This window comes from Nylanderia fulva, unplaced genomic scaffold (genome assembly GCF_048542155.1).
Source record: "Nylanderia fulva isolate GAGA-0341 unplaced genomic scaffold, ASM4854215v1 Scaffold49, whole genome shotgun sequence".
Lineage (NCBI taxonomy): Eukaryota > Metazoa > Arthropoda > Insecta > Hymenoptera > Formicidae > Nylanderia > Nylanderia fulva.
The window spans coordinates 799502-812291 of NW_028190576.1; the positions used below are offsets into that span (position 1 = coordinate 799502).

The window sequence follows — 12790 nt, forward strand, 5'->3', positions numbered from 1 at the left end:
TCGAACTCCGATCGGCGACGCGGCTTCGCTATGAAGGTAGCGCTGTACGCGGGAACCGGATGTAATCCTATAGACTTGGCGCGCTTGCATAGGAGGTCACGTGATCGCGCGCGTAAAATTGAATTGAGATATATACGGAATTGAATTTGCCGTAAGTAGATAAGATCAATTTCTGATTTTTCGATGCCGCGTAATAAAATCAGGCGAATTAAAATTAATAGGAAAAAAATTTACTTTAATGAAACAAGAGTAATTTAAGCTTTTGATTAAAAATTTATTAAAATAAATTTGAGATTTATTCAAAGGTTAGCTTCTTGATATAGATTTAAATAAATCTATTTTCAATCTCTAATTCTGTTTAGTGTAAGAGAATTGAGATTAATTATTAAATAACTATGACAAAAAATGTAAGAAAAATTGTTAAGATAACATTTGAATTAAAAATTTAATCTTATTAAGCTTGTTATACGAGAAAGAGAAAGAGAGAGAGAGAGAGAGAGAGAAAGAGAGAGAGAGAGAGAGAGAGAGAGAGATAAATTCTATATCTTCTTAATCTGCGATAAAACGTGTACGTCTAATTATAAGAATTGGTTTTTTATCAATATCGATTGCAATTATAGCTAAACTCAATTAAATCTTTTTGATAATTATAAAGAGTTTATTGTCATTTCCTCGATATGAAGTAATAAAATACGGAGAATCAGTTGATGAATTACAGGTCAGAATTAATCGACGTTTTTGAAATTTACTGTTACAGCATCGCGTGTATAGCTATTCGTATATTACATAACAACATTTATCTACCTTGCAATTATCTTCGGCAAACTAAATTCTGCAATGCTCGAATTTCGCAAGCTCACGAATCGCGATGTAAAAAGATTGGCGGGCATATATTCCGGTAGGGGAGACAGAAGGGGGAAAGAGAGAGAGAGAAAAAAGGGGGAGAGTAAATATGGAAACACTTACAGTTCGAAAATATAGGGATTCGATTGAAGTCGCGTGGAAATGCCGCGACGTGGAACGGGACGGCGACAACACGGAGAGGAAGAGCGTCCACGCGCGGGAAGCAGGAAAGAGTAGGGTAAAAAATTAATTGACCCTTTTTGCCTCGCTTGTTTACAAAATATCCGGTCCCTAACAGGGCTCGCGCGAACCGCCACGCCGTGTCGAGGCGGATGACTGCGCTCTGAAGTGCGCGCGCATCGACGATACCTCGGCTGTCAGTGACGTATGAAGCGAACTGTCAAACTGTCACCCGTACGTCAACGCTACAGCGGTCCGGTAGATTAATCTCGATAAATCAACATATCTTACATGTAAGTCATTGAAAATAAGTACAATATTTTATAGAATCTGATTTGTCTTAGAACAAGTCTCGCATCGTGACATTATAAATCAGCTTCTCTCGTGTAAATTAAAGGCCTATTCTAATGAATTTGCACAGATGCATCATACGCGTAAATTCACAAAAGAAATATTAACCAATTGAATATCTAAGGCACAGGATGTTACATCATAATTTTTTCTCGTGTCAAATGAACAATCGCTTGACATTTCCGCGAATTGATTCGCAAAAATAATTACGATCGAAGGCCGGGGCGCGAATAACCGTGGGTACGTCACTGACAGCGCCGCCACCGTTCGGTAAACGCACTACCACACGGGCAGAGTTTCGTAGTAGTATCTCGAGCGCCCTTAACCAACCGTGTTCACGCTGTCGTGCGACAAGAGGCGAGAGAGACGGAGTTTCCAGGCCAGGTAGCCGGTGACGAGTCGCCGACAGACGTTGCGCGCGTTCGCGAGTGCCCCGCGGCTGGCTGCGTGGCCCTGACAGCAGCAGCAGCCGGCCCTCGGCCGGCGGAGCCTCCTGCCTCGCGCGCGTCGAGTTCCGTTCCTGCGGACGGAGCGCACGAGCGAGCGAGTGTCGGGCGCGAGTCGAGTCGAGGGGAGTCACACGCTCGAGAGAGGCGAAGCAGCGGACGGTCGATTGACGCGGACAGTAGGAACAACGGGCTTGGAGACGAGCGCGGCCTACGTGCGATTCTTCCTGCGTATCTGATGAGCTCCTCCGCCGCGCCGCTGCTGGTGGTAAGATGGCTGTGCAGCTGGACGGAGGAGGGAAGGAGGACCTGAAAACACAGTTTGTCACGCGGGAGGGCACCTACAAGCTGATGACCCTATCGGAGTACTCGAGACCGAACCGGGTCGGCTACACCAACAGCCAGGGCAGCGCGTCCGTCAGGGTGTCCTTCGTCACGTTGCCGGATCCAGCGGATCCTACGGGCTCGCAGGGCCTCGGCGACCGAATGTGTTTCAACTTCGGGAAGGAGCTCTACGTTTACGTCTACCGTGGCGTCAAGAAGGTGAGTTTCCCCCGCTGCTGACGATCGTCGTCGTCGTCGTCGTTGTCGTCCTAACCTCGCAGAATTATCGCCCGAGAGGTGGGGACTCCATCTTTGCGGTTCGCTCGTCACCACGCCTTGGACGAAGACGTCGTGATCGACGAACGGGAGCGACGTCGACGATTTTCTTCGTGGAGTTGATTCTCGCTGCGAGAATCGTCGTCGCGCGTTTTTATTCGCGAACGAACCTACGTCTGACGTCTTGACATGGCAAACACTCGAGCTGACAGTTCTTGGAAGTAATCGTGTAGATAATAGTACTTGCAGATAATACTTGTGTGTTAGAATTCTTGAGATTTCAATCATTGACTTATACATATATATGAAATTAAAGACGGGGGAATTAAACGAATAATTTATGATCAATTTATTATTACATTCTTTGAGAATAAATTATTACACTAGGATAGCGTTTGAATTTATTTCTGAGATATCTTCGAAATAAGAAAATGCTTTGCGTGTCAAATAACTGGACTACATGTGTCAAAATGTCAAATTTTTCTATTGTCATTGAAAACAAAATTGTATTTTATTGCAAAGATTTTAATTAAAAAAGCTTTAAATTTTAATACATCATTACAATATTCCAGGCTGTGGATTTGAACAAACCAGTGGATAAAAAGTTATACAAAGGGACTAATCCAACTTGCCACAATTTTAATCAAACAACAGCAACAGCTGATAGCGCTCCGTTATTGGTGGGATTTTCTACAGGGCAGATACAGTTGATTGATCCGATAAAGAAGGAACTCAGCAAATTGTACAATGAAGATGTATGTATAAGTAAATTTTGCACGAATCAACAAATTTTTATCAGACACTTAATTTAAGGAAAATTTCTCTCCTGTATTACATTTATTAGTCAGAGAGAGAATTTTGTAAATTTTTGCATTGTATCTGCAGTCTAGCTTACATTGAGATAAATAATCTGATAAATCAAACAATATTCATGCAACTAGTATACATCGCCATACTTTTCTAGTAATGTGTGTACAAAAGCTGTCAACACTTATACAATCTCTGTGTCTATGTTATCTTATTGAAATATGATAAAATGGATAATAAATACTAGTTTAATGGTTAATGTCATTCATTACATCTTGCAATGACTGTTTAATATTTAATAGCACATTGTCCAGACTACTTTTTGCTTGGTAGGCCCATGTACTAATCCAATTATAACTCAATCAAATAATTAAGCTCAACAAGCAACATTACATAACTTTCCGCTATCTTCTCATAACGTAGGCACTTTGGTGGAACAGTTGTGCTGCTTATTTTAAATACATTTTGTTGTCACAAAATGTCAAGTCATTTGTCATTTTTGTTTAATCATTTTATTTCATGAGGTATACATTTAATAGCTGTCTTTTCTTAATTTTTTTAAATTAGAGCTTATTATGTATATGAATATTATTATTTCATTTTAATCTTAGTTTATTATTCATCAATTGCTATAACTTAAACAATAAAATAATAATATAAAAATTTAAATTTTTGAATTTAATTTAATAACATTTATTTTTTAGTATTAATATATATCTTGCTTTAATACAAGAATATAAAGAATACATTTTTCTAATAAAAATATTTCATATTTCAGAGGCTGATAGATAAAAGCAAAGTGACGTGCATAAAGTGGGTTCCTGGCTCGAACAACCTATTTTTGGTTTCTCATAGTTCTGGTCAATTGTACCTTTATAATGAAGAGCTGCTCTGCGGCACCACAGCGCCTCATTATCAGTCATTTAAGTCGGGTGACGGATACGCCATATATACCTGCAAGACTAAATCCACCAGGAATCCGCTGTATCGGTGGGTGATAGGTGCGGAAGGTTGTTGTATAAACGAGTTCGCCTTCAGCCCTTGCGGCACAAACTTAGCCGTGGTGTCCCAGGATGGATTTCTGCGCGTTTTTCAATACAACACCATGGAGTTGGTCGGCTCGGCAAGGAGCTATTTTGGTGGTTTTCTGTGTGTGTGCTGGTCACCGGACGGACGTTACGTGGTGGTCGGTGGCGAGGACGATTTAGTGACCATTTGGAGCTTCCACGAGAAACGAGTCGTGGCACGAGGACAGGGCCACCATAGTTGGGTGAGCGTAGTCGCCTTCGATCCGTATACCACGTCCTACGGCGATCACGATCCTGACTTTAGCGGCTCGGATGACGAGACAACGATGCCACACAGCAATCATAATCACTTCCACGAAAAGTCGCATCGTCTTTCCACGACCTCGCAAGGCGGCCATTCGAACCGTAACTCCTGCGGCTCGGAATTGAGAATGTCGAGCGGCACGTGCTACAGGTTAGGCAGTGTATCTCAAGATACTCAGCTGTGTCTGTGGGACATCACGGAAGATGTACTGAGACAACCAGTGTGCGCCAAGCAGAGGTCCTCCGTAGCGGGTGGCACCAGCGGCACTCTGTCGTCTTCGGGTACGTTTAATAGTGGTAACGGAACAGCGGCGACGGCGAATCATCATTCGAACTCGAATGCTAAACACAATAACTCGAATAACATAAATTTTAAAGAGAACGCGAGTGGTAATAACGAAAATAGTAATAATAGCACGAGCACGAACGCCGCGGTGGCGACTGTGAATTCGCTGACGCAGAGGCTAGCGGGTCTTGGTTTTGGCGAGCGTAAAGGTGATAATCACAAGAGAAACTTTAGTCTCACTATGCGAGGCGGAGGCACCGGTGCGGCGGCGGCGGCGGCAACGGCGACCAACAACAGTACGACGACAGTTGTGCAAAACAATGGTGGCGATAAGGCGAGCACTGGAAACTCGACGAATACGACGAGTAGTAGTCTGAACAACAGTGTTAGTGCGAGTTTAGTAGGTGGAACGGGGAATAAAAAGGTTAGTTCCGTGATGGACGATCCAATGAGGTTGATAGGGACCGCCTGGTGTCCCAGGTTCGACGAGTGCCCGGTCCTCGAGCCGCTGGTGTGCAAGAAGCTGGCGCACGAGAGGCTGACTGAATTAGTGTTTAGGGAAGATTGCTTCGTGACGGCGTGTCAGGACGGATACGTGTACACGTGGGCGAGACCCGGCCACATGGTAGGTCCTCTCACGATAAGCAGCACCCTGCACAGGCCATCACACCATCATAGCAACAACCCTTACACTAGTAATATCAATTCCATGAGATGTAACGACCTCTGATGTAACCCGTTATATCCAAATCGTTATTTAGCAAGTCCATCAAGTAGAGTCTGTTAGTCTAAAAATCCGAATCCTGTGTACATATATATATATATATATATATAGATATATATATATAGAGTTAGAATTTAGAATGATGTTATCGTGACGAAAATGGCACGGGAAAATCTTGTAATGCTTTGGGATAGTCTTCCTATCGCCTGTTGAGGTAAACGGAAAGTCTTAAAGACGAATGATAGTTTTTGCTCGGAAGTATTAGAACAAAATATATTGACGAGTTCGGTATTATCTTGTCGGGTGTTTAATACGACGATCGCGTTGCTGTTATTTAAGTTTTATATGCTACGATCAGTATAATCTTAGAGACAGAGAGAGAAAGAGAAAAAGAGAGTCCTTATTCCAGCCAGTCTTTAAGTCTATGAATTAAGGTATACATTTGCGTTTGAGTTCTATTAGTATTGGGAGGTGCCATCAAAGAGAAAGCATTAAAGATTTTTTTTAGTATTTTTCTTTAAGTTTATATTGTGTATATGAGGATTACAGAAGTACATGGACGGACAATACTATGAGTGAACAAATTGTAGCCTGAATTATACTTCAACAATTTTGCAGAGCATCTCTTAGTATTGTTAGATAATATTTTTTAATGTTTCTTTATAAAGTGATATATAATACTTTTGGGATAAGCTTACCTTTTATCGATAGTTTTTCCATTTGATCAGATAAATTTGCTCTCAAATAATTAACAAATCAATTACTCGAAATGCATGAAATTAAATATTTCTAATTAAGTAGTATAGACTACGCGCGCAGATTATAGTATTTGTTTTTTTTCTCAGATATATTAATATAAGTTTTTTAATATTGCATTTTTTGCAATAAATACAGACAGCTTTAATTTATATATATATATATCTCTCTTCCATTTACATATTATCAATTTTATTCTATTATATCTGATTAATACATGAGTTGCGAATAAAAAAAAACAGACACGTGTGTGCTTAAAGTTCATTCATAGTATAGACTGTCGTTAATACCTGTGCCTAATGATGGTCTGGTCAAGATATATCCTCGCGATAATTATTGCAGAATTACGCGAGCTAGGATAGATATCGAATACTGATATATTTATGTTTTTGGTTTGCATCCTCGAGAGCAATGTTGTTTGAGCCCTATGAGGCCTTGTGACAGGGCAGGCCCCTTTATTGAAGAAAGTTTTCTTCCTATTTCCTGTAAAGTGTTGTTAGCTTAGCTTAGCCGAGCATAAAGAAAATCATTGGAAAATTACTTAGCCAAACTGTCGTCTCAGATTACGATACGAGATGCGAGAACATTTAATCTTTTGTTGGAAACGATGAATTTTGCCTTGTTGTACAATAAAGCGAAAATTTGAATGAACGATCGCTGCTTGCTTTCCGCTTGTTGAAATTCTGTTCAATCAAGTGCAATGCAGAAGCTCCAGGGAGAAAACAGTCGAGAAAACGTGCATATGTATGACACGTAAGACGATGTCTATTTACCATTTGCCGCATGTTTTCTTTTTCTTTTTTTCTCTATTATATTGTCGACAATACTAGGTCCTGATACTAGGGCTCGAATAGTGTTTCCTGGCGTTTTGCATAGAGCATTTGTATCCCATACTCACCCTTTCATTCTACAGCTTTGACCAAAAGAAAGGGCAGCTTCATTAAATTGTGTTTAATTAAACTAGTTAATTTGTGACATTTATAAAGTAGAATTATAAAAATTTTTTGTAATATTATTAATTACATTTTTTAAAAATCTTTATTCTTATTGATTCACACGAATTTGGTATATTGTAATTTTTTTTAATTATGAAAGTCATCCTTTATGTTTTTGGTCAATGCTGTGAATACCTGACTAATTGCGAAGTTTGCGATATAAAGTTTATTATAGCTTTTTTTATAGCGCGACTTATATAATTTAAAAAAATAGCGCGTCTTTTTATTATATAATTTTAAACGGACAATGCTTGCGCTTATTTCTCAAAGCCGATGAAGCATTAATTCCTTTTTCTCACTTTTGATTGATCGGAAAGATTAATGTTCTGTACCACGCTTTGGCTGATGCAAGAGAATATCGTGGATGAGACTTTCCTGAGTTATCGCATGGTACGTATGACTTATCATTTTTCGTTCTATTTTGCTTTTTTTTATCGCTTGATCGGACTTGTCATTGAGTAGAATAGAATATACACGCTCGAGTCGTATTCACACACATTTTTAAGATATTGCTCGGCGATATGCTTTCGAATTTTACACTTATATGAATTGCACTATACTATTTTTCTCGGCTTATATATATATGCACTTGCCAAATTTGCATTATTCCCGAAAAGTGCCCTAATAAGGACAAGCAATATATGCATATAATACAAATTATTTAAATTATTTACAAGTCATTATATAAGTACTTAATTTATTGCAAGAATGTCGTCTTGATAATCATTGAATTTTTTTTATGCTTTATTTAATTCAATTATTAAATTGTCACAAATATAAAAAATCTCTAATTTATATAGAATAATAATTAGCAATATTAAAATAATTAAATAATGTGAAAACTTTTCAGGAATAATGTGCGTTTACGCGATGATTGACTCATAAGCTCATTAACGTCAACAGAAGATTCATGTTCTTTCTAATTTCAGCCGGGAATCGGTCAAGTCGGCGGTGCCGCTCTCCATGTGGTTAGTCCTGCGGAAGGCGGCGGTACCATAGTATAGCCAGAACCGGACATCGACGTCGGTCCACCACGAGATCATCAAGAGGAACCGCAAAGCTCGTCGCGGACGACCGAGACGCAATTTCAGCAGGCTTATGTACGTCGTCGTCATCTGTACTACGTGTGGCCGAGCGAGAGTTACTCCGGTACAGTTTAAGTGAGCGGTCGAATTTGTCAAAAAGCAGACGAATTAAAATGAAAATCTCAAGGGAATCCGTTTCTTAGAAAATTCATCAGCTTGGAAATTAGGAATTTACTTTAAAATTGGTTGACTGCCTGTTAAACTTTAGAGAGAGAAAGAAGACATCTATTTAGGAAATAAGAAATACAAGTTACATACAACGGATTCCTATAAATTCATTGTAATTCAACTAAGATTAAATTGTAATTCGCCTACTTTTACTGGCCGCAACTTAACATTTAGAAACACATACACATTCACACATACAGTGCTTTCGTTTTGGTAAGTCGCTCTTCCGGTGCATATCTTCTTCCTCTTTCTTTCCCTTTTGTCGTGATAGCGACAAAAATGTTACGTGACCTCGCGCCTCTTTCTCTGCGAAGTCGGAAGCAATCTGTGTATACATGTACATACATAGACGTGTGTATATTGACGATCGTGACAGATGCGTTGTATCATTCCAAATAAAGTTTCGCGATAAACGATATATAATATATGTGTCTCTCTCGATTGGCGGGACACGTGGGTTTCTCGGCGCCATTAAGAGCATTTCCGTGTATTTATTATATGAAGCATTGAAATTTATATAGACTCGAGTCATAGAAAGCTAGCATTAGGACAGATTGAAAGAGTGATCTTTATTTATGTAAAAATAATTTGTTTTAACTTGCTCGTTACGATGTAATGTATTGCACAATTTTTCAACAACACACGAACGTTATAAAAATATATTTAGAGGAAACGTTTTAGATATTCTTTCGTTTGGACGGCTAGAAGTATTATAGTTACGGAACATTCCTCAAATAGAATTATTTCGTTAACCAACTTTTAATTATAAAAGTGTGACTTGAGTCTCTATTATTTCTCAATGCTTTATTTCGGTCGATTACTTCGAAGAACATATTCCGCAAGGCTGCGCGCGCGCGCGATATTAGTTTTTAATTTACATATAAATATACGTAGAAGTTACATATTGTAATTAATAACGAAGTACACAGCGTTAATTTATATCGTCCTAGTATGTCTGTTTCCGACTGCTTATTTCGATTGCTTATGTCGATTAGCTTTGATCACGAGCATTCCTGCACAATTCAGGGGTTAAAAATATCTACTGTTATCACATATTTTCGGCCTTCAAATAATGTCCTTTAATTTATTAACCTGCGCACAACACCGTTTATTTAAATTTTACTTCGAAGACTTGATGTAAAAAATGGACTGGAAATCAATTCATTATCTTATATCCTCAATTTAAAAAAAACTCAATATCAAAATTTCAATCTTTTAAAAAGCTAAAAATATCAATAGACATATACATATTTATGAGAAGTAAAACAGATAAAGGATATTTTTTCTTCCTTTTTTTAAACAAATAAAATATTGTTTTCATGAAATTTTAATTCTTTCTTTAGTATTTATAGCTTTTTTACATCAAGACTTCTTTAATTTTAAACGACACCTCGCTACGTTTCGTAATATGCAACGTACACACTGTCGCAGAAATTCTATCAAGACACTGATATATTACACCGATAAGAGGACCGATTCTCGATAAGACTTTTTCGTTTTGATATTTTCATTCTTGTATGATGTACGGTGGATTACCGTACCTCGAAGCACGACGATTGTATTATTATTTTTGCAAGTGCAAGCTCGTTAAAAGTATGCTGTGATATGTGTGCTATATAATGAAGACTTTGACAAATGATCCGAGCGATGAAAGTCACTTCCAAGCACTCCGTCGTGCATCGAAACGGACTTGTGACGATTACACATGTAACTAATTAGTTTCTTATTTATAGGCAACAACCGAAGCCGGCCTGCGACACACCAGACTATAATTCATCTAATAATTCTGCAAAAAAAGGGACGGATGAATCTAAACGAATCGAAAGAAAATTCTTTTCTGTCTGCAATAATTATCTAATCTTCAAAATCGGAGATTGAAATCTTTTAATTTTATTTTATCTTTTTCTTGTGACATACTTAGCACTTGATATACGATATAATTGAGCCACGCATTGTAGGAATTTAACGTATCTATAAATTTTTCGAATAAAAAATTTATTTTTCTCAAGTTTTTTATCTCTTTTAGCGAGAGAAATAGGAAAGAATTCAACGATTTAATTTTTAATTTAGCACATCAGGATTTTGTAAGATAAATTTATATCGATTCTTTTACATTCATCCTCTTCTTTTGCGGAGGAGACCGCGATCTATAAAGTTCCTATTTCATAAGCTAAAAGGCGAGCTCCGCGCGCTGAAAGCGCCTGATTTTCCGGCCGATGATTGATTCCTGGTGGGAATGCGTTCTCGGTCCTTACACAGGACGAAAAGCTCGTCGATCAACGAGTCTGAATAGGATTGTATATTGACGGACGTTTGCGTGATGAGTTAATATATATTTAAAGTCGATAGGAGGGATTCACGCGATTTCTTTTTTCGGATATGGGTATGATTGAAATTTTCTTTGAAAATTTGTGATGTTTTTAAGATGAAACTTGATTATGTATCTATACTTAATTGATTTCAGATGTGATCGGCACAAAACCGATTTAACAATATATATTATTTTTTTTCAAAGTCGCAGCGACGTCCTTGCCATCATGTAAATGTAAAAAGAGCGGGAAACTTTCCTTCGTCTGACATGTATCGAGACGAAAGTAAGACGGATAATTCTCCGATATTATAAATCGCGTTGTTCTATAATAAAGCCACAGATGACATTTTTGCGAACGATTAAATAATGAGTACGCCTCTCAAACTGCTATAACAGAAGATATTTAATTGTTTATTAGATGATCAATTGCATGCAAAACAATCGTTTTAGAAGAATATAATAATATGCATTTTTTTCCTTTTTATAGCGATATATCCTGACAAATAATTACTATTAAAATATTAACATACATATGTCTCGTCGTTCTTCATTATATCAACAATATTTTTCATATTAAAAAATTGTGCAAAAAAAAAAGAATTGTGAATAGTGTGTTAAAAAGAACTAATGTCCTCTTATATACACAAATTACATGTCTTCTGTTAGGAGCATTTTGAGCAACGAAAAAAATGCCTCTTTAATTTATTAGTTTGAACTCGGATCGACCAGTGGCTTTCTGCGGTTTGGAAGTAGAAGGACAGGTGTTCCTATATATTTTAGTGTCATACGACACTTCCTTCGGCTTTCACGCCTATGAAACGATTTTTCGATCGGTCTAGAGTTTCAAGGTATGTGAACGAATTATGTACAAACGATTTACATTGAATAACCGGTTGATATGCATAATCGATTATTCGCAATTCCGCATAAAAAGCGGTAGATGCGCAATGTAAAAAGAAAAGAAGACGGCGTGTCTCTCGAGTGAGATTGCGAGAGCGCGCTTAATTCAGATATATATATAAATAGTAGCGACTTGGTCCAGCTGATTATATACATCCTCATTCACCGATAAATAACCGAGTCTAGCATCTCTCTGGCAGTTTTTTATGAGACCTTTCCACGGCAAAGAGCTTTATGGCATCGCGTCAGATCTGTACTGTACTTCTCGGCGCATTTCTCTTTGTTTGTTTATAAGCGTGTACATTCTTTGTAATTGTAAATGAAAAAAGACATTTCATTGTTAAAACTTGTGTGTTTTTTATTCCGCATTTAATTATTTTTCCTCTTCCTACAGTTCTTTCTCAACGTGTCTTTATGTCTCTCTTGTCCATAAAATTTTTCTAAAAATTCAAGATTAATGACAATCATATAAAAGATTCATTATCTTTTTATCTTTATTATTATTGTTAAAATCTGATACATTAAAACAAGTTAATAATTTATTTCTATGAAAAAATCAGAGAGGCAGCTTATTTTATATATTAAAATTAAAATACTATGATATGTTTCAAGGTATTTTCAAAAAGTAATATTGAAATTATTATAATTCTACAGCCAATCACGTATCCAGAATGCGCATATTGATCTGTTAAAAGTTGCTGTAGTCTTTTTTTTTTAGATATAGATTGTACGATAGAAATTTCTCTGGTGACAGTCTGGAAATGTCCGAATGGTTCCGTAAAGCATTCATTTCCTGGAAAATTCATTATGACGAAGAAGCTACAAATAATGCGGGTGGATAATGACCTGGTGCAAAAGGCGAATTTGCAGATCGGAAATAACATAATCGGCCGAGGTGCTGCGACAGGAGTGAGTTATATCATTCTTATACATCACCGAGGGATATTCGTTAATTAATTTAATTATAAGACATCATGCAAATAACATTATTGCATATATGTGTGCCT

At 37.6% G+C, this 12790-nt stretch overlaps 1 protein-coding gene across 3 annotated transcripts; it reads left to right on the forward strand.

The window, feature by feature from the left end:
- Positions 1-1618: 1618 nt before the first annotated feature.
- Positions 1619-12129, forward strand: LOC146721383 (WD repeat-containing protein 20). 3 transcript variants are annotated; one of them, XM_085486902.1, is made up of 5 exons: positions 1619-2363; positions 2993-3175; positions 4006-5469; positions 7637-7709; positions 8249-8308. In XM_085486902.1, the coding sequence occupies exons 1-4, from the start codon at positions 2094-2096 to the stop codon at positions 7685-7687; spliced, it is 1968 nt and encodes a 655-aa protein (XP_085343028.1). In that variant the 5' UTR covers positions 1619-2093; the 3' UTR covers positions 7688-7709; positions 8249-8308. The 3 variants fall into 3 exon arrangements, with proteins under 3 accessions (XP_085343028.1, XP_085343027.1, XP_085343025.1); XM_085486901.1 differs by lacking the exon at positions 7637-7709 and having other exon boundaries at positions 8249-12129; XM_085486899.1 differs by lacking the exons at positions 7637-7709; positions 8249-8308 and having other exon boundaries at positions 1637-2363; positions 4006-6975.
- The last annotated feature ends 661 nt before the right edge of the window (positions 12130-12790 follow it).